The sequence below is a fragment of the Diabrotica undecimpunctata genome, chromosome 1, assembly GCF_040954645.1.
Source record: "Diabrotica undecimpunctata isolate CICGRU chromosome 1, icDiaUnde3, whole genome shotgun sequence".
Taxonomy (NCBI): Eukaryota; Metazoa; Arthropoda; class Insecta; order Coleoptera; family Chrysomelidae; genus Diabrotica; species Diabrotica undecimpunctata.
In genome coordinates this window covers 3,638,945-3,666,325 of record NC_092803.1, presented here as the reverse complement: position 1 = coordinate 3,666,325, position 27,381 = coordinate 3,638,945, and the positions used below count along the sequence as shown (strand labels likewise).

Sequence of the window (27,381 nt, the reverse complement as noted above, 5' to 3'; positions counted from 1 at the left end):
AATATTATAGAAAATATATGCAGAAATACTACAACAACTATACATCTGTACGGTCCTACCAATAAGATACATATCAGGAGAGGTATTCGACAGGGAGATACTATGTCGCCTAAGTTGTTCATTACTATACTTGAACATGCTTTGAAGTCACTGGAATGGGAAAGTAAAGGAATAAATATTGATGGTGAGATGCTTAGTGATCTACGATTCGCAGATGATATTGTTCTAATTTCAGATGACCTAAAGGCTGCCAGTGATATGTTGAATGAACTCAGCGATGCAGCACGTAAAGTACGTCTAAATATTAACTACCAAAAGACAAAAATGATGACTAATTTAGTTCCGAGCCAACCTTTAAGGATAGAAATTGAAATTGTTGGCAGCTACATATACCTTGGACATACGGCAAAAATTAGCACAGATAATCAAACTGCTGAGCTGTTAAGAAGAAGACTGCGTCATATTTTTAAAGGTGATATACCTATCAGCTTAAAAAGAAGAGCCTTTAATAAGTGTGTCCTGCCTGTCCTTACATATGGCGCAGAGACACTTACCCTAACAAGGACATCTACACGAAAACTACAAGTGACGCAAAGTAGAATGGAAACTTCATTGTTAGGCATAACATTGCGAGATAGGGTAAGAAACGAAGACATCCGTAGAAAAAGTGGTGTAGAAGACATTATAAAACACATAGCCAAAATTAAATGAAGGTGGGCAGGACACGTCGCTAGAATGAAGAATAATAGGTAAACCAAAAAAATCTTGGAGTGGAGACCGAGAGCGGTTAGACGAAACCCGGGAAGACCACCCACAAGATAGACTGACGACCTAAAGAGGATTTGTACCAACTGGATTGCAGCAGCGCAAGATAGATCTGAATGAAGGTTTTTCGAGGAGGCCTATGTTCAGCAGTGGACGACTATGGGCTGATGATGATGTCATTATACCCCACTATGTCATTTTGTACACCCTTCCCCTATATTTTAAATGTATCTTTGTACTGTTTATATTTATAATTGACAAATTTAATGTTTTCTAAATTCAACGAAAATCATATAATTTAGATGGTTTTACTTATTTACGTTTCTTTTTATTTTTTAGATAATTATTCCACACTAAGTCCAGAGGACGAAGAAAGGAGGTTGAGGCATAAAGATTTGGTGCAAGAGACCGTGCAAGTGGGAATAATGTTTGCCTCGAAGGCTTTTGTGCAGTTACTGGCCAATCCTTTCGTTGGACCCTTAACTCACAAGTAAGTGTAATTATCTGTCTCATTATAAATTAACAGTAACACTGTACAAAGAGTAATATATTCTAGATGATTTAGATTTCAATCATCTGTTGATTCCCACAATTTCCACAAGAACTCTTTATTTTTCTTAATAATATATTTTGTTTGCTTATACAGGGTGTCCCATAATTAATTGGACATTAGCTAATGGGTGATAGCTGACATCAAAATAAAGCGTTTGAGCTCAAATTGCTTAGGAAAAATGTTGCTAGTTTTCGTTCTACAGGGAGATTCATTAATATTTTTTATATTATTTTTATGGATATATTAAAATTATTCAACCGATTTAAGTGAAATTTGGTATCTTGCTATTATTTAGTATGCTTAATAAGAAAATGATATTAGTTTTACCATTGACACTAGGTGGCGCCACCTACTATAACATTGGTTCATTAATGGGGCCATAATTTTTTTTTCCGCCATGTATAAACATTCTAGGAAAAAAAAACATGAAATAACATTCAATTCTACACAAAAAAGGTATTCTTGTTTCAAATCAAAAAAGTACACCGTTTTCGAAATAAACGTATTTTTTAGAGACGTGCATAAAATAAAAAAATTTTACAAAAACTTATGTAAATTCAAACATTATTCAAAAGGTCTTAAATAAAAGTGAATATTAAATGTATTAGTAGTAGATAATTTTTGCAAACAAAATTCATATGATTGAAACAATTATTTTTATTAAACCTTTGACTCAGTAACAAATTTTAAAAAAATCAGAAATTAAATTAAACAATGAAGTGAACATAAAACAATTAACAAAGTGAATAATTCAAAACGAAACGAAAAAAAATTACAATAAGTGTTCAAAATGTGCACCATTAGATAAACTACATAATCTAAATCTTTTGTGTAAGTTTTGTCTTATTTTAAATAATGAGTTTCTTTGGGCCCTAATTACGTTAACTCCCTCTACAATATTTTGCCATAACTCTTGACGGTTATTTATTTTTTTTTATAAACTAGTGACTTTAGGTAGCCCCACAAGTGAAAGTTTAGGGGATTTAGTTCGGGACTGCGTGCTGGCCATGGGTATACACTACCTCTACCAATCCACCTTTGAGAATAAATTTCATCTAGATAATTTCTAACTTCTAGGCTATAATGTGGTGGTGCACCATCATGCATGTACCAAGAGTTCCGTCTCAAATTTAGAGGTATGTCTTCTAAAAGAGTTGGTAAATCTTTTCTCAAAAAATTAAGATACGTTACTCCGTCTAGCCTAGTTGGTAATTCAAATGGTCCTAAAATACAATCCCCAAATATGCCACACCAGATATTTATGGAAAACTCGTGTTGAAAATGATGTTCTTGAAATGCATGAGGATTTTCTGTCGCGTAGGTATGGCTATTGCGCCAGTTAAATACACCCCTTCTAGTAAATGTGGCTTCATCGGTAAATAAAATTTTATTACAAAACATTGGATCGTCTAAATGCCGCCCCATCATAAACTGACTAAATCGGAGCCTTGCTGGAAAATCCTGTGGTAAAAGATTCTGTACTGGAGTAAAACGATACGGATACAGATTTTCTGTCCGTATTATTCTTGACACCGTAGATTTGCTTATACCAGTGGCCGCAGAAACAAGCCTTGTGCTGGTTTCTGGATAGATTACCAACTCTTTTAGAAGACATACCTCTAAATTTGAGACGGAACTCTTGGTACATGCATGATGGTGCACCACCACATTATAGCCTAGAAGTTAGAAATTATCTAGCTGAAATTTATCCTCAAAGGTGGATTGGTAGAGGTAGTGTATACCCATGGCCAGCACGCAGTCCCGAACTAAATCCCCTAAACTTTCACTTGTGGGGCTACCTAAAGTCACTTGTTTATAAAAAAAAATAAATAACCGTCAAGAGTTATGGCAAAATATTGTAGAGGGAGTTAACGTAATTAGGGCCCAAAGAAACTCATTATTTAAAATAAAACAAAACTTACACAAAAGATTTAGATTATGTAGTTTATCTAATGGTGCACATTTTGAACACTTATTGTAATTTTTTTTCGTTTAGTTTTGAATTATTCACTTTGTTAATTGTTTTATATTCACTTCATTGTTTAATTTAATTTCTGATTTTTTTAAAATTTGTTACTGAGTCAAAGGTTTAATAAAAATAATTGTTTCAATCATATGCATTTTGTTTGCAAAAATTATCTACTACTAATACATTTAATATTCACTTTTATGTAAGACCTTTTGAATAATGTTTGAATTTACATAAGTTTTTGTAAATTTTTTTATTTTATGCACGTCTCTAAAAAATACGTTTATTTCGAAAACGGTGTACTTTTTTAATATGAAACAAGAATACCTTTTTTGTGTAGAATTGAATGTTATTTCATGTTTTTTTCCTAGAATGTTTATACAGGGCGGGAAAAAAATTATGGCCCCATTAATGAACCAATGTTATAGTAGGTGGCGCCACCTAGTGTCATCGGTAAAACTAATATCATTTTCATATTAAGCATACTAAGTAATAGCAAGATACCAAATTTTACTTAAATCGGATGAATAGTTTTAAATATATCCCTAAAAATAATATAAAAAAATATTAATGAATCACCCTGTAAAACGAAAACTAGCATTATTTTGCGCATAAGCAAGTTGAGCTCAAACGCTTTATTTTGATGTCAGCTATCATTAGTTATGGGACACCCTGTATTTTATACAGAAAAAAGGGTTAATTAATCCTTTATATCATAAAAACTCTTCTTCTTCCTCTTCGGAGGCCACGTGCAAAACTGCGCATCGGCTATCAAATATTCAATGCTTTTTTAAGAGGGTAAGACGATCAGAGTACCCTGTTATGATATTGGTGTCTGTTATTATATTATTGGCGTCTGGTATGTCACACTGGTCCCTTATAGTTCTTAACCAGAAATATTCTTTTCAACTAAGTCAGCGTCTTTCCTTAATTGTTCCTTGTAATATTAGATTTGTTATCAAGGTCCCTTCAACACAGATCCTAGGTAAGATATTTTACGATGTTTTACCGTATTCAACAATTTTTATTCTACGTTACTTCTCAAAACTTCATCATTTGACGAAGTTTGATCGAAGCTCTTCGATTCTATTCAACGTCTTGACTTAACTGTCACCCCAACCGTCACAATAAAAACGCTAAAGAGCATTGACAGTTCGGTGCATATAGCTGTTCGGAAGATATTGTCCCTCAATCGAACGTATGCCGATGACTACATACACACTCCCACAAAAGAGGGTGGTCTGGGCGTTATGGCTATATCCATGCACGTCCCGGCTATCACGAGAAGGAGACTGACAAAATTGATTAGCTCGACAACTGAAGCTACCGCACTTGCCCTCTCTCTACTATACATAACACGTCTCTGGGAGAGAATCCTTAAATGGACACATACAACGTCAGGCAGTTCTGCATCCATCGCACGTGAGTTGAGCCAGAAACTTGAGGACGGCTATAGTGGTAACGGACTTCGTCAGTGCTATTCACACTCCAAAAGCTCTGCTTGGATAAACAATTTACCGCCTTACTGGTCGGGGAGAGATTACAGCAAGGCAATTTAGTTGAGAGAAAATCTTCTGCCAACGAGAAAGGGATGTGAACATAACGAGAGCCTGAGCCATGTTCTTTAAAAATGCCCAGCAGCCCATTGGCACCGAATAAAGAGACATGATCAACTCGTTACTTATCTTCGAAAAGCAGTTGAGAAGAAAGGGTGGATATGCGAGACAGAGCCGCGTATAAGTTGTCAGGATGATACTCTAAAAATTCCTGACCTTGTTCCACAGTAGAGTGATCGGGTAATTGTCGCAGACGTTGCGATAAGCTGGGAGGGTTCTGAACCCTTAAGTACAGCCGCCACCAACAAAACGGCGCTGTAAACTTAGCCTGGATTTTTCAGACCATGTAAACCCGATATCCTGGGAAAACTATTTGTATGGCACCTCTAATCGTTAGAGCTCGCGGAACATGGCGTCAGTCGAATTCTCGTATCCTAAGAAGTTTAATTGAATATGTATCAAGGAGAATTTGTCATCATTGTCAGTCTATATCACTGATATATGTGTAAGATTTTTGTTATTTTAGATTTTGCACATCCTCATAATTTTACACCGTAGGTCCAGATAAGTTTTATTATAGTTTTGTGTATTAATAGCTTATTCTTTAGTGCCAATTTTGATTTTTGGCCAATGAGCCAGTGTACTTGCTGCGTTTTGATATCAATGATTGCTTTTTTTGGTCAGATATGTGTCCTCTACGTAAACTTTTGCTCAAAAACAAGGCATAATTCTTCACTGGGATCTGTTCATAATTGATTGTGACCTATAGACACAATATACCGCTAATCGTGAAAGTTACTGTGCAGATTTCTTAGTGTTTACTATAATTTTTCACTTGTAAAGCCAATCTTGAAGCAAATTAAGTTTTTCTTACACAGTGTATATACTGTTATATTTATTGTAATTTTCTTAATGCAATAGCAAGTGTTGAAATTAATAATTCATTCGTTTATTCGTTCAAAAGTTAGATAGAAGAATACTGCGGATGATGATACATTATTCGCACTATTATGATCACTAGAAAAAGTAATGCAACAAACCAGTATAAAGAAGACTTAAGATTGTCGAGGTTTTACTTTAACGCTGTAGCATATGCGATGTTTATGATCAAAATTTATAATAAAATAGAAAATTTTGTACATTAGTTTTAATAAAACTATTTTTATTTTCAGAATTGGCTACAGTATTCCCATGTTTGCAGGATTCGTAATAATGTTTTTGTCTACAATAAGTAAGTACTTTTATAATTTTATGATAAAAATTAAAAATATATATATACATACCACATATTTTCGTTTTTATAGTTCCAGTATAAGTTAGGAAAATATCTATTAGATTTCCAAGTGTGTATTTAAATCTCAGAATTCTTACAATAAAATGTTATCAAATGATTAAAATTACTCAAATAATTAAAAAAATCTGCTTATCAATAATCTACAAGATACTTCTAGAATTATATATTTTTTATCAATGTAGAAGTATATATTTAGACAAAAAGTGCCCATTTGCTTAAAGGATAGCTTAGAATAACAACATTTTTAGGCATTGGACTTGTCTTTAAAAAAAAACCTTCAATTTTTTAGACAGGCACAAACTATTTGTATTTACGAAAAAAAACATTAATACCAAATAGCCCGGTTTAGGCAGTAAATATATGTACTACAGAAAGATAAATATCATGATTAAAATTCGGTTAAATGAAACAAAACCAACAAAAATAAACGAGCTAAAACAACGTTGTAGTATATCATCAACGTTTTGAATTTACACGGTGTTCTAACGAAAATTGTGAACTCCCTAGAACACGTAAAACAAATGTTTTTACAAAATCCAAAAACCGTTCAATTTTTAGGCAAAAATAATACTTAAAATAAATTAAATTTAACAGTGAACCGCGTCAATTTTCATTGCGCCGAGCTTTCGACATCCTCTTCAATCTGTTTTTCAGTGCTTCCGAGGACTCAGTTTTACGGGCCCCGAGACACTACTACACCGATCACTAACCAATGCATTACTGGTGCTGGTAATAAAGGACTGGGACTGAGAATACCGTCGATGATGACGTGGTTTGGGAGAAGGTTGGCGTGGGGGTTAGCGTAGGGATTGGCGCAGGGATTGGTGCGGGCGAATATGTCTGACCGTAGGATTTTAATTGACGGGTAAGGCGGACGATATTTTCTTTATGAGAGGTCTCCAAGTCGAAGGTAAACGTATTCCGTCATCTTGTTTACTAAGACAATTTGGTCTTTTTTTAATTTCGAAGATCATTTTCATATTTGTCTCCCAGAACCAGTGTTATTTACGAACAGCTCAAATATTTCATGAAAGGCATGCGGACAAAAATGTAAGTCACGTGTACGTTCGCGACCTAATTGAAAAGTTTAGAGAAACGGGATCAGTGCAAAATAAAAAAAGGATAGCCTCAAGATAACTGAATGAGGCATGCCAGATTGAGGTGCTTGGAAATTTTGCAATAGAACTCATGACTGAAAAAATTCGCATTGAACCGAAAATGGTAAAAAGTATTTGTTTCGCTGATAAATGTACTTTTATGCTGAATGGTAATGAAAATAAACAAAACTGTCGGTACTGAAGTGATGCGAATCCGCATCGATTACACTCAATATCCTGAAAAACAGAATGTTTGGACAGGAATATTAGGCAAGGCTATAATTATGCATGTTCATACCAGGCAATTTAAGTTGCGACATTTACCTCGATTTTGAAGTGGCCAGTTTCTTTTTCTGCGTGACTTATTGGTTTATTATTTTCTAAATTAAAGTTTGTCTCCTATGTAAATCACTTTTGGTTTGGCTACTAAACTTTTGTATATTTTTTGTGTGTCTTTATTCTACAACTATTTATGATATACGTATTTACTTACTTTATTTAATTCACATTATAATCTCATTGCTTTATAATGTTTTATTATTTTTCTTCTTTTTTACTGTATTTGCCTTCTTTATAGTAACTATACTTTATAGTAACTATAGAAGTACTTTATAGTACTTCTCTGTAGTTCTTTATCTTTATCCTTATTCTTGTGTACTCTTTGAAAATTGTAATCAAACCACAGTTTTACATTCTTATTAGCGGCTACTGTGCAATTTTTATATCTCCTGTAACTGAATTTCTAAATGTTGCATATAAATAAGATAAAATGAGATTAGTAGTAAACCAAGTCCACTTTTCTCCGTGTACTTCCAGTGCCGAATAAAAACCCATAATAATATTGTTGCCATTCTCGCGCTGTCCGCATAAGCTTTCCCAGTGTACAACAAAGAAACGCACAATAAAAAGAGTAAAGAAAGAGCGCGAAATGAAGTGAGCTGTGATTCGGCTCATTAGCGACTCGTAATCTAGTTAGCACGACGGAGCGTAACATCTGAAGGTGCTTTGTGATAGAACGGCATATAAGTGGTTCTAATTAAATCACTTTGGGGAAGCAGCGTTAATAAGAAGAGACTTCACAACTAATGGAGAGGAGATACTAACCCCTCGAAATTAGTCCCTCTTCTCGTCGATGATGGACAGAACCGATTTTAGATTGAATTATATTATCGGGAATTGTATACTTTTCATTTTTATTTACACTTACGAATTTGCTAAGGTAAAGAATTAAATATCTTGCACTAGAATATTTCGTTATTTTACAAGGTTAGAATGAAAATTTGATACCAATGGATTAATACCCTCCACTAAAAGTTGAAGCTGTTTTTGTTTCTAATACCATAAGAGAAAATTTTACAAGGGTGGATGTAACAAAATTAAAAAATCGGCAATTTTAAGATGACAAGGCTCTATGTATCATAAGGCACCCATAGAACTTTGTAAATCTAAAATATATGTATGCAATCCTCTAAAATTAATCGAAAATCATTGGTGTATGTCATGAAAATATGAAAAGAGCGCAACATAGTACTATTTGAAACATACGACTTTGTATTTTGCAAAATTTTAGTGAACTTTTTAAACTCAGAATAACACGGTCCTATGTAGTATTTATAGAAGTAAGAAGAAAAGGAAAAAATGCCCAAAACTCAAAAAAAATAAAACCTTTAAAATCTTCTTTATTTTAAGTAATAACAAAGTACAGGTTTGCAAACAGTTTTACTGCGGAACACTAGGTATACGGCAAAAGCCTATATACACCTTTTACAAAAATTCTACAGAAACGAAAACAATTCGTCAAAGTGTTAAGGGAAAGCATAGAAAAAAAGTTACATCACATGCAACTGCCAATCTTGTTAGAGAACATATTAATATATTCCCTGTAATAGAAAGCAATTATTGTAGGTCTGATACTATAAGAAAATATGTAGAGGGTGACCAATTACTGCACAAAATGTACAATATGTACGAGGATTTCATAAAGGAGAAAGACTTGACTCCAGTAAAACTTAATGTTTATCGCAAAATATTTTGCTCTGAATTCAATTATTCATTTAATAAACAAATTCAATTCAAAAACAACAATTCAAAAGATCTATGTGACCTCGGTGCTGAAATAGACTGCTTGAAGAAAGAAAACACCCTTAATGAAGAATGGAAAAAGGAATATGAAAAACACTTGCGAGAAAAAACTTTAATGAGAGAAGAGAAAAAGACGGATATTGAAAATGGTAACGCATAACTGTGTTTTGACTTACAAAATGTATTGACATATCCAAAAGGAGACGTCAAAAATTTCTTTTATAAGGTAAGCTAAATGTGGGTAACATGACAGCGCACCTTTCCATAAACCGGACTGTTTATTGCGTGATTTGGTCAGAGGCAATGCATGGTCGGGCTGGGAATGATATTGCCAATGTTGTATTGTCATCGAATGCGATAGTCTGTGGACTAGTACGCATTTCGATGCGCATCGCCCCGCCTCGAATTTTCCCATTGGCTCTTGACCTGGAAATCCCTATTTATCGCTCGAACAGCGCATATAAATATTGGCGATTTTCAGGTCAGCCAGGTCAGTCCCTCACGAGCTCTCCGAGAGCTTAGTGCTCTCGGGGCTCTGCTCCTGTTCTATTTTCCATACTCTGTGGCTGAAAGTTATTTTCAACTTTAACTTGGTGTTTTTATTTCGACAATCCTTTCTCATGTAAGAAAATATCTTCTTTCTCAAGACAAGCCATCGGAAGACCACAACCTAATGTACCATTTTCGACAAGGAATTTGTTGTGTAAGAAATATCTTGCCTTTTTCAAGGCAAGACACCGAAGATATAAATATTTTCCAAGTCCATAACCCGAAAATGGACTTAAGTAGAGGAGCTCTCGACAGTATATTCGAAGCCCTCTACAGAGCACTCGGAGACAACAGAAGGTGGTTAGACCCTTATTTGTTCCCCCGAGGTAACATGGCGCCCGACAACGTGGTTAAAATCCGAACCCACGACCCAGCTCGAATTCACAGAAGGCAACACACCATTGATTTCAACATGGGTTGAAGTCAAGAGAATAATGGGGAGAACCACGTAGTGTTAGAAAGCAATACTCTAACACTCCGACATCGAGGCCTTCTGCAGACCTGATTCCTTCGACGTGTAGACACCTTTGACGAGCCAGGCTTTTTCGAAGTTAGAAGCCCCAGATGCCGATGGAAGTCCCGGAGTAGACCCAGTCATCGCTCCCCTACCGAAAGTGGTCGGACGACCACGTAGGCTTCGGCACACTGGTACCCTACGAAACCCCGTTGGATATGGCAGATGGGATCCGGACGACCAAAAAGAAGACGAACGGAATGCGAGGAGACATACTGCTGAAAATGACGAAATAGCCATATTAATAAACACAAATGATATTAAAGTCATCTTGGCACAAAACAAGGTAGAAGCTCTGAAATCTATGTACAAGTGGATGCCAGATGTAGACAGAAACTTTTATGTTCACGTGTTTTCCAACATGTCTCAACATAAACAGTAAAACTAAGATTGCTGATCAGAAGATAATGTTACAAAGACTTACGTTTCATGTTTTTGCATTTTTCGTTTTTTATTAGAGTCACGAAGTTCTATGTTATTTTATTTTTCCATAAAAATATCATCATCATTATTACGTAGCGCTACAACCCTGGCTGGGTCTTGACTGACTGTACAACTTTTTTCCAATTTGTTCAGTATTCCATCAACCTAGGGTCAAATGGAATGTTCATTTTCCGGAGATCTGCTTGGATGTTTTCTCTCCATCGCTTTCTGGGACGTCCGAGTGGTCTTTTGCCTGTGGGAATCTCCTCCCATACCAGTTTGTAAATATGGAAAAAATTAAATATTTTCTATTCCTTTTTTTTTAATGTGCTTTTGAGGTAGACTTTCATCTATTATGTTTAAAACAAACAAATATACTTTCTTGTATACCAAATCTAATGGTCAAAATATTCAAAGTCATTTTTCCTAGTTTTTACATTTTGTATCACACAACCTTGTAATTCTTAGGCAGCGAAAAGGCAACAAACTTGAATAAAACTAGAAGAAAATTTTGCCGGTAAATAATTTTCTCTCGAATGATATTCGACTTTTTTAGCTGACATTTTTGTCCACTTAAATACGGTGTTGATTTCAAGTAGACAGTTTTTGAACTAAGATCCATCCTTCCAATTGGGGTAAACGGTAAGAAAGAGTATATATATATATATATATATATATATATATATATATATATATATATATATATATATATATATATATATATATATATAACGAGTTTATTACAGCTGCCGCCGTTTCTCGCAACCTAGCTTCCAACGCTTGCGATCGTTCCAGTCATCTACTTGTAGACCCCTATCTCCCATTGCACCTTTTACTTCTTGTCTCCACGATCTTCTTGGTCTTCCCTTTTTCCTGCGGTTGGTGGGGATCTACTGTAATATTCTCTTTGGCCATCATTGATCATTCATCCTTTCTACATGGCCATGCCATTTCAGCCTTTTGCATTCTATAGTTTCCAGGACGTCAATGTCTATGCCCATACGCTCTCTGATTTCAGTATTCCTTACTCTATCTCTTCTAGTGAGTTGGCAACATCTCCAATAATTCATTTCCATTGCTTTTATTTTGGATGCGTCATTTTTATTTATTACCCAAAGCTCTGAACCATATGTAGCAATGCTTTCTATGATACTTTTGTATATCCTAATTTTTGTGTTTCGGGTGATGTGGTTATTCCAAAGTATACTATTCAGTTGACGTATTGCTGAATTTCCCTGACCAATTCTAGTAGCTATTTCTTTTGTATTCCGACCATTGTTTGTAATGTTTACACCGAGATATTTATAGCTATCAGTATTTTAAAGAGTTTGTCTCATAAATTTAAGAAAGAGTTTGTCTGATAAAAGCTTTGGTCGGCTTTTTTTCATTAATTTTAAAAATAATCTAACTGGGCATAAATTTTCATTTAATAAATTTCTTACCAGCCATTGCTGCTGATTTGTTATAGAAAAAATGCTATTGTGTTCAATTCGGCCCGTAAATTCTACCGTAACATCAAATTCCTTCTGTAAAAAGTGAATCTTGCACTTTACGGCCTCACTGCTTCTCCAAGCAAGTTCAAATGAGCAAAGGTGAAAAAAAGTTTTTTTTGTGCTCCATCGGGGGTTTCCTCGTCGTAGCTTTGGATGATTTTTATTAGTTGTTCGGTGGATAATGCTTTTAAACTGACTTTTCTTTTCTATCTATCTCTGGCCAATCTTGCACATTTGAAAGATATACCTATCTGTGAAAGAGTCGATTCTTATGTCATACTCCGTAAAATATTTTTCTTGTACAATTTTTGCTGTAGTATTCCTCATTCAATTTACAAACAACTATTTATAATCTTTGCCATTGCCTTTTTCCATGTAAAAGGTATAATCCTCGAGAATTTTTGCTAGTTCCGTTTTGGTAGTACATCTTTCAAGCGTAAAATTTCTCATCCGTAGGAACTCTGAAAATTGGGTCGAACCATTTTTTTTTATTTCTTTACCTGACTGACATCCAAATCTTGATTTTTTGTCTGGATTCATTATATCTATCCAAAATTGATTACGCCTCAATGACGTTTGTCAAACTGACAACAATAGAATTACCAGACACCTTCATGACGTATCTGTCTTAATTCTATCGCTGAGAAATCACGGGCAGGAACGTGGCAAGAATGAGTTTTGTCAGTAGGAAACGTGGCGTTGCTATGACGTTTCATCAGTTATTAAATAGTGTAGTGAAATAGTCACATAAAAATACCTAATACTCAAAACTATATATTCGTTAGCTTTATTAGTTGTTAAATTTTTGTCTAAGATCTATAAACTAAAAATGGTCTGATATTGCTAAACATTGTAAAATTACTAATAAGAAATTCTTTGATATGGCTACCTTTCTGTTTGAGAATACTTATTTCAGTTTTGATAACAAAATATATAAACAAACTTCTGGAACACCATTGAGAACAAATAAAAGTCCTATCCTTACCTTATATGCCATGAATGATTTGTTAGATATAGCACTACCAGTTCTATCTTTCAAAGTTATTTTTATGAAAAAGTAGTATGAAGTCGCCAGACAGCTGGGAATCATTCGTTGTATTGTCCAAAAAACATACCAACGATTCACAGAGACTGGATCTCACGAACGACGATCAGGATCAGGCGCGAGAAGAATCACGACGGCCAGAGAAAACAGTTCTTTACAATGCACTTATTTACAAAATCGGTTCTTTACAACTAGAGCAATCCAAAACCGTTTTTAAAATGCTCACAGGTAGATATTAAGCACCTTAACAGTGAGAAGAAGGTTGAGTAAATTCGCTCTAAGGGCTCGCTGCCCAGCAAAAGGACCTTTCTTAACAACAGCACATCGACTAAAGTTTGCCAGAGGCCACAAACATTGGACGATAGAGGGTTGGAAACATGTTTTGCTTAGTGACGAATCCAGGATGGTTCTTTATAGCTCAGACGCATCAAAACGTACAGAATACCTGGGGAAGGATATGCTGATTGTGTTCGACGAGCACGTGTTGCTTTTGGAGGAGACTAAATAATGTTTTGGGCAAGGATTTTATTTAAATGCCTGATCTCGTGTTTATTGATAGAGAAGTGTTGAATGCTCACCGATATATTTTCAAAATTCTAAACGAGCATGTAATGTCTTTTGCTGGGTTTGTGGGCGAAAACTTTATTTTCATGCAAGACAACGCGCGGCCACACCTAGCCAGGATGGTATTACAATACCTGGAAATCCTCGGTGTGCCAAAAATAAAATGACCTGCTCAAAGCCCAGATTTAAACCCGATTTAGAATGTTTGGGACCAACTCAAACGAAGAGTCTTCTTCTTTTGGTGCCTATTCGTTTCAATTATTGGCGATCATTCTGGCTATAATGATTTTATTAACTGATGCTTTAAATATATTAGTTGTAGTTATGGAGAACCATTTTATCAGGTTTTTTAACCATGATTTTCTTCTTCCAATTCGTCGCTTTTCAAATACTTTGCCTTGAAGGATTATTTTCAGTAAACTGTATTTAGTATCGTTTCTCATTATGTGTCCGAGATATTCTAACTTTCTCTTTTTATTCCTATCCATCACTTCTTTTTCTTTCCCCATTCTTCGTAGTATGTCTAGTTCTTCGTATTCTTGTCCGTCCATGATATCTTAGAATTCTTCTGTATAGCCATATCTCGAAGGCTTCGAGTTTTTTCTCCATCGCTTCAGTGATTATCCAGGATTCAACTCCGTAGTATAATATCGAGAAGATATAACATCGTAGGAGTCCTACTTTTATCTTCAGATTCAGGTTGTAGCTTTTAAAGAGTTTGGCCATATTGTTGAATGCACTCCTAGCCTTGTCTATTCTACATTTAACTTCTTGTTAGTGATCCCATTGTTCGTTTACTATTGTTCCAAGTTGTACTTGGAACTGTACTGTACTATTGTACTGTTTCTTTAGTAACGTAATAAATTCTGAAACTAGCCAATCTTTTTTAATACTGCCTGTGTCATAGATATTATTGAAGATTTTATATAATATACTTAAAAATTCATCATCAAGAAGTTTAAGGAATTCAGACTGTATTCCGTCTGGTCCTGGAGCTCTCCCTTCTTTTAGTGATATTATGGCTGCTCTTATTTTTGTCACTAGTATAGGTGGTCATGTTTTTGTAGGTATTGCATCCCTCTCATCAAAAAATAAATTTCGTATGTAATTTTTCCAGGTATTATCAATACTCTCTTTGTCCACGATTACCTCTTCGTTATCATTAGCAGGTTTACTTACTCTTCTGTTTTTACATTGCCTGCAACTTCATATTTGCGTCATATTTACTTTGTAAAATTTCAATTTCTTTACATTTTTTCCCAGTTCTTTCTGTTTGGCTTCTCTGATCTTTCTCTATATATCTTGTTGTAATGTTTTATACATAGAGTTATTGTTCTTGTTTTTCCTTCTTTGTTCCATCAGTTACAGAATCTCTGTCGTCATTCACGTCTTATTCTTACCGTCTTCGATCTTCATAAAATTATCTTTAATGTCGTCTATCGTTTTATTAAGAGACTCTATCTTCTCTTCTATGTTTTCCGTTGTATTATTAATTTCTTTGAATTTTCTAATTATTGTTTTGCTAACTATTTCTTTTACTTCACTACATTTCAGTTTTCTCATGTCATATTTTTTTACAGTTTTTCCGCGTGTTTGCCTTAACTTGGTTCTATACACGCCCACTAAAGGATTGTGGTCAGATTGAATATCAGCGCCTGGGTAGGCTTTAACACTGTTGAAACTATTTTAATATCTTTTATTAACAAGTATAATATACTATATTTGGATTCTTATAATAACGTCTTCTCCGTTGTCTCTAGGTGATTTATGAAACTACTTAATGAATATACTCATTGTTTCTCCTCGTTGATTTCTCTCTCTTAATCCATAAGGACCAATATGTAGCCCTTCTTTTCCGTTACCTATTTTAGCACTAAAGTCTCCCATGACTATGAGGAATTCACGTCTCGGTATATCTCTTAAAAGGTTGCTTATTTGAAGAGTAAGAAACAGAATACCTGCTCCAATAATCGTGAGCAGCTTAGATTGTCACTCATAGAAGAATGGGAAGCTTTTCCTCAAGACAACATCCATAATTTGAGTAATTTGAGCAATTCAATGCAAAGTCAAACGAGGAGTGTAATTAAAAATAGAGCTGTTAATACAGAATATTAAAAATCACGACTTTATTTTAATTTTTATAAAATAAAGGGAAACTTTTTTGGCCATTTGTTACCAAAGAAATGCTCGGATACTACTTTGGAACTTATTTTTATACATTACACAGACATCTAATGATAATTAGTTTCTTTTAGGGTTTGTCAAAATTAAATCGCTTCTTTTTAATGACGCGTGGTATATATGTATATATATATATATATATATATATATATATATATATATATATATATATATAACATTTAAAGTAATAATTTTCCTAGCATACTAAAAGTATTTAATATAAAGACTAAGTAAACTCCATTAGTTCTTTTGTCATTTTGTCTAATTTACTCTTACCTTGAAAGACGTTAGACCTCTCCTGACCACTTCTCGTCCGTTCGACACTTCGCTCATTAGATAAAAGTGAACGACTTTGGTTAGATCCGATTCGCTTCATTACTTATCACTTTCCTAATTATTTGGACCGAGAAACAGAGAACGAGAGATACAGTTTTAACGGCGAACGGGATAAAGATCGACGTGGAACAAGTTGCCAATCTTTTTAACTATCGATTCATCTGTTGAATGTCTCAAGCAGGAAATATCTAGGGAAACATGTTGAGAGTGGAAAAGTGGAATGAAAGTTTTATGTACTAGTTTTAGAAGAAAATATTTGTTAGGAGAGGATTAAAGTTTCTTAAGAAAGTTATGAAAAAAATGGACTATACTAAAATAATTGAAATATTTTTTGATCAAACTAAAATTTTTTTTAGAACGGTGCTACATGAAAGAATGGCGAGTCTTCTATTTTTTGTTTTGATAGAGATGTTTGAATTCTTTTTCTAGTGTGCTTTATTTACTTCTTTTTACTTGTTTTTAGCTCCAAACTTTGGATAGTCTCCTTCTTTTTTTATTCCTAAACTTATTAAAGTCGCAAAGGCTGTAGTTTCTAAAAATGAGCAGCAAAAAAATAAGTATTCAATGCGTAGTAGAGCAGAAAAACAGTTAAATTATATGTTGCAGAAATTATCACACTTAAAAAGAATTTTTAAATTTCTAAAGAGAAATAAATCAATAAATAATACAGTTACTAGGTAATAAAGAATTACATGTCATCCATTCTATCTGTGTCGCTGTTTGGAATTCAGGAAAATGGCCATCTGACTGGTGTACCTCAATTTCCAAAAGGAACTACTACCAGATGTGAAAACTACCCACACTGTCACTAATAACACATGCTAGTAAAATCTTGTTACAAATCATCAGAAACATATTAAAAATCTATCTACATTGCCAAATACCTCAGGAACAAGCGGGGTTAGTAAAAAGTAAAGGTACACGGGACCAAATCCTGAACCTGAGACAACTCATTGAAAAGTTTAGAGAAGTTCAAGTACCTATGATTATATGCTTCGTTGACTACCAAAAGGCATTTGATTGTGTAAGCTGCATAAATCTGTGGTCCTTTTTAATAGAAATGGGCACACCAATACACCTGGTGACACTTATTAATAATCTGTACCAGTCCAATATAGCAACAGAAGATAGATCAGAAGTTCTCAAACCAATTTAAGACCGAGAGAGGTGTTAGACAAGGATGCGTGTTGTCACCTGACTTATTCAACATTTATGATGAACATGTCATGAGCATGGCTTTAGGTGGATGCGCCAGAGGAGCAACAGTGGCTGGTAGGAGAATCTCCAATTTAAGATTTGCTGATGATACTACACTTATATATAAGAAGACGATCACCAACTAGATGGTCAGACCAAATTAAGAATTCAGCTAGAAACTTATTCTGCGAAGCTCTCAGAGCAGCTGAAGATAGAGACTAATGAGGAAAAATTGTTAAAAATATTGAAAGAAATCACGATCCTCACTAATGGGTAAACGACAAAAGAGACAGGTATAATATAAGTTACTCTGTAGTATTATATAATAGTTAATATTAATATTTACTCTAAACGCAAACAAAATGCACACTTTCGTAGCACAACAACATCGGGCAAAGGACGCATAACGGTCATGACCAGTTCTTCCTGGAAATGATGGCAAAAAAGCTCTCTATCAGCTCAACAGCGACCTATCTGGGAGTCCTGTTCACCAGTATTCTCAGGTGGAACTGATTTAAAGGCATCTGTAGATAGGGTGAGAAACAAAACACGACTCCTTAATCCTTAATTAATCCTTAATCCTAGGGAAAATTCAAAGGACGCACTTATAAAACCTAGATTCGACCCGTTACAGACTATAGATCGATCACCTACTATCTCCTAAAGGACTTTCAGAAACAAAAGCTCTTAAGTACTGAAAGTAGAATGGTGTGCAAATCTAACTACAAAATCTGACCATTCCTCTCTGGCAAAACCCATAACATTACCAAATATATCCACAATTATCGAGAGGATTACTTCTCGGAACAGAAACTTTACTTATAAAGTCATAAACGGACCACACTACAACACCCAAGCAGCCCTAAAGACTTTCTGATCATCTTTCGGTAAGGTACGAAACCGCACTTCCAACAACAAAAAGCTTAAGCTCCCGTCCATCTTAATGCAAACGTACATTGACGATCTCCCGGATGTGTACTTAAACTCCTTGAAGCAACCCTTGGACCTTTAAGAACCTACATCACCTAATCCCTCACCCTGCCATGGACATAACAAAACTGTTTTTTGTCCTTTTCCAATCTTATTTCACAATGATAGCCGGAACCATTTTCTTAAAAATCAAACAAACACACACAAACTTGAAAATAGCAGGGACTGTCTTTCGAAGGCTAACGAGGCCTGGCCCTTAACGGGAACAGTCAATAACGGAATTTAACTGCAATATAATAGTTCTTGAGTTGACCTAAACTTATAAACGGCTGTAGAAACAATAACAACTAGAAAACGCAGTCACTGAAACCGTCAAATACACACAATCACTACACAACCCGCAATAACAACAAACATCCAGCCAACCTCTTTCTCCTCTGATTCAACAGAAATATAACAGCCATCCACATGTGCTTGATCTTCACATATCGCCACGGTACACACCACCCCAGTGAATATTTCTTTGAACCGATGCTTTAAATTTAGCCACATACCCTAAAAGGGATATTAAAATCCTAAACAAGGATTGCATTACATGCTCTAACCCTAATTTAAAAAAGAATTCTACCCTTTATCACATGTGGAACATTCAAAAACTAAAATACAAGATTAATATGTAATTAATGTATTAATGTATTAATATATTAATTGTAAATGATTAATATATCATTTATATATCTATATGATCGTCCTAAATCAAACGGAGCTTTGAATAGGATTCAGTCGGTAATTTTTAACTGTTTCGGATCTTTTTAAATGTAATCAATTTTTTTAGTATTTTGGAACACTCCGTTAATAACTAAGGAGAAAACATTTTTATTGTTTATTTTCTCAATATTTTTCTGTCTAAATTATCACTTGTTTCTTTGTGCCTCCACAGACAAATATTAAAATTCTTGATGCAATATGGAAGTTCTTCAAATTCGGCTGAGCAATCCAAGTCTAGGTGTCGAAACAAGGACGTGATATTTTTATGTACGTTTTTGGTCTTAATTAATATGTAGACAACAAAAAGAACGTGATATTTGCCATGAATTTTAAAGAGATCCGTGAGCGTTAATGTATCATTTAAATGGATTTTTGGGTAAAAGGAGTGAAACAAAACTGTACCACTATAATTAATTTGCAACTAAATAAATATTTATACCTTGTTTAGTTAGGTAGTTGTAGAGGATTATTATTTTAGAAAGGCAAAAGATTTGAAATAAATAAAACAAGTTTAACCCTGATTCATACAAACCTCAATACCCCATTAATCATATAAATCGTTTATCTAATTATATATATATATATATATATATATATATATATATATATATATATATATATATATATATATATATATATATATAGTTTCAAAGTTATGCATCACCCAAAATTTTCGCTATTATTAACTGTTTTCAGAAACTACTGTTATATATTATTTATAAAAAAAATATCATAAAAGTTAGTGGACAGTTAACAGGGACAGTTATTTTTTGTTTCATACGAGATACTGTTTCTTTTTAATAAATAAAAGATTTTTCACTTTTTCTTCTTCTTTTTATGTATACATGACTCTGTCTGTTTTTCAATGTGCCTCCAGTAAGTTGTCGTTCTATCGTTTTCGTGGTCTTCCTACTGATCGTCTTTCTAATGGGGAACTGTCTCTTGCCGTCTTCACTACTCTATTTGTTGTCATTTGGCTTATATTATCGTTCCATTCTACTCTTTTATTTCTGACCCATGTTTTATTTCTAATCAATATTCTTCATATTGTGTCATTCAGGCAGCCTGCGGCTCTGTTTGCTCTATTTACTTAATCTTCCACTTCAGTTTCGAGCTTTCCGTAGCTAGATAATGTGATGCCTAGATATTTAAACTCCATCACTTGTTCTATTATTTGATCTTTCAGCTCCAATTTACATCGTATAAATTTGCTGTTGTAACCATATATTTTGTCTTTTTTTTGGGGGGAATTAACATCTTGCATTTTCTGGCCTATATATATATATATATATATATATATATATATATATATATATATATATATATATATATATATATATACATCTATATATATATATATATATATATATATATATACATATATATATATATATATATATATATATATATATATATATGTATATATATATATATATATATATATATAAATATATATATATATATATATATATATATATATATATATATATATATTATGTTTCTTCTTTCCCAACCAAAGAAAAATAAATAAAAATATCCATCGGAATAAGATTTTAAGATATCATTATAAACAAAAATGTATATATTAATTTAAGATAAGATTTAGTGTAGATAAGAATAGAAATTTGTTTGGCAAACGACCTTTTTCCGTTTCAAACAAAATTATCAAAAAACCTTTGTTTAGAATTAGAAGACATTTTACCTGTAAGTTAATCTTTTCATTGTTTGTATAGTCGAGTATTAAATGACCATATTCTAATCTTTTGAAATATGTATAAATGATGTATTGAAAAAAAAACCAATTTTAAAGTAAGCTATTGAGTGTTTATCTGAAACCGAAATTAGGCTTTTCCAAAATCATGGTAAACACAATTTGAGCTTTTGATTGGACGGTCGTTTTTAAATGGGAATTTGTGAGTGGATCATGAGACAGGAGAAGTTAGTGATATTTTGGTCATCGAAAGGAAACAGTCGTTTGTCTCAAGATAGGGTGTGGTTCGTGAGTTTGGATACCGGCGTAACGAAAAGAAGTGAATAGTTTGAAGAAGGAGATAACAAGTAGATTAGGAGGTTTGCAGAGACGTTAAGAAGGAGCCGAGGTGCCAAAGAGGGGAGATAACATCTTTGAGGAGACTGGACTTTTCTGGGTATGTTCCAACATACAACTCAAGAAGAAAATAAGCTGTAAGTGTTTGTACAATTGAATTTTATATCTGTGAAGGATCGTTTCGACATCATGGTCATTAGCATTCAAATTTAAGAACTAAGGTTTTGTTAGGCTAATCAAAAGTTTAAAGTTTTGTTGTTTCTTGTTTCAAGTAAAGAAAATTTTAAGTAAAATTGGTTTTTCACGTAATATAAATGTATGTAGCTTTATAATCTTATTATCATAAAAATTTGATTTATTTTCTTGTATGCTGATTGATAAGATAACGACAGAATTTAATAATTGTTTTATTCGTTCATATAAAATAAAGAAACGTAAATCTTTGTAATATAATATATTTGTATTATTATCTTTTTTTTCTCCTCCCGATAAAAGACAACTAGAAAATCTTTGAATCCATCGAACACAGGTAATATAAGGAGTTTATTTTACTTTTGATAACAAATAAGTTATAATTTTTTTATTGACTCAATAAACTAAGATTAAAGTAAAAATAAACAATCATAACAATATATATATATATATATATATATATATATATATATATATATATATATATATATATATATATATATATATATATATATATATATATATATATATATATTGGTGCAGTATACGTCTGTAAATCGTCTTCCATTTGAGAGAATAGTATTGCATCGTCTGCATTATTTTCAGTTGTTTTTCTTCCATTTGGTATCCTTTTTTAGTTCTTACTTTTTTTATTATTTCATCCATAATCAGCTTAAACAATAGAAGACTCAAGGAATCTCCCTATCTTATCCTATTGCCAGCTTCAATAGAATCGGTTAGTTCTTCTTCCACTTTTACTTTTATTGTGTTGTTTTGGTAGATATTTTCGATCGTTTTGATTATTCCTAGAGATATCTCTCTTGCGTACAATAAGTGGATAACGTCCTTTAATTTGACCCGGTCAAATGCCTTCCTAAAGTCCACGAAACATAGATATACCGGTTTGTTGTATTCTAATGATTTCTCTTGCACTTGCCTCATTATAAATATAGCGTCAGTGTATGATCTTCCCGACCTAAAACCTTGTTGTTCTTCTGCTAGTGTTATCATTTCATTCAATTTATTTGTTATCACTTTGGTTGTTAATTTGAGTGTTGTGTTTAATAAATTAATTCCTCTGTAATTTTCTGGGTCCGATTTGTCTCCCTTTTTGAAGAGAGGTATTAGGATTGTTGATCTTAATGCTTAAAGATTAAAAACTAAAAAAAAATAATTCTATTTAAAGTGTATTTAACAATTTTAATATCGTGTATTTTCAGTACGAGCATCGATGCAGAGTGGATTCGAGCTCTGATACTGCTAACATGTCGATCAATCATTTCCTGTGGTAGATTCTCCCATTCTTCTCTACAGGCAATTGTAAGTTTATGATAGGTTCAGGAAGGATTCCTTCGGACATGAACAGCTTTGGCGAGCACATCGATGCATGTTCAAAGAGGTTCATCCATGTCTAGACACATTGCCATTTCAAACGGCAAATATTTTATATCTCGTGATAGTCATTAACCGCTTGAGTCCTATATGGGAGGCCGTTCTTCTCTATAATCTCACATGAGGTTGTGAAATCCGTGTGATGTACATTTGTCCTGTTAGAGTCCCCTCAATAATCACCAATTCCGTGCGTCTACCTGCCATAATGCCTGCCCAAAACATAACATTTTTACCAGTGAAAGAAAGTATGAGACGGCTATGTATAGCATGTGCTATCTGTGCAGCTCTTGTCGACTCTCGCAAACCACGAATTCACTGGCTATCACTATTTAAACCGACTTTGGTCTCGTCAGAAAAAAGCACAAAATTACAAAACTCTTATGGAAGCTGTATGTGTTTTAAGCCCACTGGAGGCGGTGCAAACCATGAAGTGCAGCCTGAAGTATCTTTGGAAAAATGGTGCAGACATAGAAGAATTTCTTCGAATGGAAATTCTGATATTTTATTATATTCTATTCTGTTGCTCATTAATAACTCGGGGTCTATCAGAGCGAGCACTATTCTGATTCGAATTTGTCTTCAGAAACCTATTCCATATCCGTGAGAAATCATTATGAGAAGAACCCACCCTTTTTTTTTCATTTTCCCTTTTTTCCCCTTTTCCTATTTTTCCGCTTTTCCCACAAACTATTAAAAATCACGTTTTTCGATGATATCGTTACAGTGAATAGAATATGAGAGAGCAGTACCTTACAAAATTTACGAATCCGTCAAAATGTTCAATAGAGAATTCAAATTAACAACTATACCTTTGAGCAAGTCAAAGAATTCAGATATCTTGGATCGCTAGTAAATACTCCAAACACGAAAAGCAATGAAGTAAAAAGAGCATAGCAATAGCAAAGAGAACTCTCCATGGTCTTCATAAAAATTTAAAACGGGCAGTAAAACTTAACATTTACAAGACCTTAATAAAACCAGTTTTGAACATGAACTTTATCACAAAATAACGAGAGACTGTTTGGTATCTTTACGAAAAAAATAGTCCGAAAGATTTTTCTTCTTTTTTCTCTTTATAAGCAATTCTGCTTGTTCATTGGGGGATTAATACCTCTATGGAAGATTGTCACTCCATATTTTGCGCGATCGTCCGATACTTCTTTCGCCGATTGGTGACTTATTTCTTGCTATTTTGACTACACGGGTCTCCTCCATTCCGCTTATGTGGTTATTCCATTCTTTTTTTCTATTGTGTGTCCATTCATTCACACACTGTACGTTTACATTTTCTTCTAATGTCTTCACTTCTCTTTCGATCTCTCAGCGTATTTCCTGTATTTCTTCTCAGTACTCTCATCTCTGCCGTTTCCAGTAGCCTTTGCGTTATGGCTGTGTCGGGTCTTATTTCTGAGCATATGTCATTATTGATCTTACACTGGAATTATAAATTCTTGATTTCATCTCAGTGTTAACGTGTCTAATGTGTCTAATCGAAAAAATTTTGAAGCCATCAATGAAAATGAGCTCTGGCGTCGAAGATACACCTTTGAAATATACCAGCTACACACAGATCCACATATTGTTAAATTAATTAAAGTACATGGGCTAAGATGGGCTGGACATATTACTATAATGTAAGATAATAAGTACACCAAGAGATTGACATTCTCAAACTCAGGAGTCAGAAGAAGTAGATGATCGAGTAGAAGATGGGTTAATGATATAAAAGATTTTAATAGACGGGAGCAGCAATTTCTCTACTAGAAGTCCAAGATCCACAAAAGATTGTCAAGCTAATTATGATGATGATGAGCTTTCTGGGATGAGTGAATTTTCCTCGTAGAGGGAGTGAGAGCCATATAACATTAAATCTGAATTTTAAATAAAACTGTTGTATATTTGATGTGGCCATTGCGTAATAAACACACTCAAAATCGGAAAAAGACGACTGCTGCAGAAGCTGATGTTTCAGTTAAACATCTTAGTTAGTTAACTTACGTATTCTGCGGAAATTGGGAGTAGTATTTTGTTTTATTATATAATTATATTACTAAACAAAACTTCATTAAGTAACTGTTTAATCAATTGCGTAAATAAAATGAAATTTGATAGATATATAATAAGATACATTTTAATTATATCTTGTTGAATAATAAATAATGTATTAATTTTATCATTTATTTCAGTATTCGCATTTGGTAGAAGCTATAGTGTTCTATTTATTGCAAGAGCCCTACAGGGTGTCGGTTCTTCTTGTTCGAGCGTATCTGGTATGGGCATGTTAGCAGAACGATATCCGGATGACAAGGAGCGTGGCAACGCCATGGGTATTGCATTGGGTGGACTAGCGCTTGGAGTGCTCATTGGACCTCCGTTCGGAGGGGTCATGTATGAGTTTGTGGGGAAATCAGCACCATTTTTGGTGCTTTCTGCTCTAGCATTAGGAGACGGACGTAAGTAATTATATCATAATGTATACAGTTGCTTATTTTATACTATTCAACATAATATTGAAAAAACTTGAGTATGTAATAATATACATTCTTTTGATAAACAAAAATAGCAAGCAAATAAAGCAAGTTTATTGAAAGTAGACTAATTTTCGAAACCAAATTCAAGAATTCCGCTTTAATCTGTGCCTTCTAAGAATTGCAAGGCAAAAACAGACGTTGATAAAGGTGTTAAGAGAGACATGGGGAATCTAAAACTTGCATTCCACAACATATCTTTTCAACTAAGCAAAATTCTTAGCGAATTGGTTTCTAGTACTCGTACAGAGTATATCGAAATAACAAGGAAAAGACAGTTAAGATTTTATTTCACGTATAGGGAGCTTGCGCATCCGTTTATACGTATTTCAGCCCAATAGGCATCATCAGAACGGCTTTCGCAAGCGCTCTGAACGTGAAATAATTCTTCTCTGTCTTAGGAAGCAACTATAACATGGCTTCGTATAGACGCAATGTAGCGACATCTGATAATAAAATCGTAGACTAATTTTCGAAACCAAATTCAAGAATTCCGCTTTAATCTGTGCCTTCTAAGAATTGCAAGGCAATTATATGCCCTATACGTGAAATAAAATCTTAACTGTCTTTTCCTTGTTATTTCGATATACTCTGTACGAGTACTAGAAACCAATTCGCTAAGAATTTTGCTTAGTTGAAAAGATATGTTGTGGAATGCAAGTTTTAGATTCCCCATGTCTCTCTTAACACCTTTATCAACGTCTGTTTTTGCCTTGCAATTCTTAGAAGGCACAGATTAAAGCGGAATTCTTGAATTTGGTTTCGAAAATTAGTCTACGATTTTATTATCAGATGTCGCTACATTGCGTCTATACGAAGCCATGTTATAGTTGCTTCCTAAGACAGAGAAGAATTATTTCACGTTCAGAGCGCTTGCGAAAGCCGTTCTGATGATGCCTATTGGGCTGAAATACGTATAAACGGATGCGCAAGCTCCCTATACGTGAAATAAAATCTTAACTGTCTTTTCCTTGTTATTGAAAGTGTTTAATATCTCACAGCGTTTACTGCAATGACTGTAACACGTCAATCTTAAAGAGAGTTTCCAAGGCACATGAGATTTTTTTTATAACAATTGTGTGATTTACGAAAATAAGGATCAACAAATTAACAGGCAAGTTCAAATTTGTTTAAATAGTTTTTTTAAGAAATTGCAAAAATCAACATTTTCCGTTGCAAAAATTGCCTTTTCGAGCAATTTATTGAATGACGGAGAAACAATCTAAGATGCCAAAAACTTTGGTAAAGTATGGAGAAACTGATAAAACCGTGAATGACAATCCAGATTATAGTCATATAGGGATCTTCAAGATCTAGGGAATTTTCAGTTTTAAGAACGGAAGTGAAAACCATTGTGCGGTCAATAAAAAGCAGTATATCTCCCGATCAATATCGCATAACCGTCAAATAATTAAAACAATTAAAGGAATAGGTATTGCCATAATCTATAAGCTATAGGTCATGATTTGGTAACATAATAAGTGTTTAAAGGATTGCTGTGAGTTAATTTATGTTCTGTTGTACAAAAAGGGCTCACCTAAAGACTGTATCAAATTCCGATCACCAGCTCTCATTTCGAATGCAATGAAATTTTTTTTCCGTTTAATACTTTCTTGTTCCCACAGATATCTAACTAATACATGAAATTTATGGTTGTAAAAAGAAACTGCATAGCTTGAAGAGCAAACGAGTTACAAAGAATATAACTGAGAAGAAAATAAATATGAAAATTTTAGCAAAAGGACAAAAAACATACCCCATATGTGCGCTAAAAACATACGTCAAACGGCACACTGAGCTGCAAATTGGACGTAGACCAAAATATGATAGATGAAGTGATGAAGTTTAAATATCTGCTTCCACGTGAATTAAAAGAACAAATGGATAGAGCAAACAACATTGTGAG

The 27,381-nt window shown here is 33.8% G+C and overlaps 1 protein-coding gene across 1 annotated transcript in view; it reads left to right on the top strand.

Annotated features, from left to right (window-relative positions):
• The window catches only part of Vmat (Vesicular monoamine transporter), a 230,889-nt gene that overhangs the window by 190,691 nt on the left and 12,817 nt on the right, over positions 1-27,381 (top strand). The window contains exons 4-6 of the mRNA XM_072536073.1: positions 1,105-1,255; positions 6,016-6,074; positions 25,134-25,400. Coding sequence (XP_072392174.1) covers positions 1,105-1,255; positions 6,016-6,074; positions 25,134-25,400 — 477 coding nt within the window. The remainder of the gene's footprint in view (positions 1-1,104; positions 1,256-6,015; positions 6,075-25,133; positions 25,401-27,381) is intronic.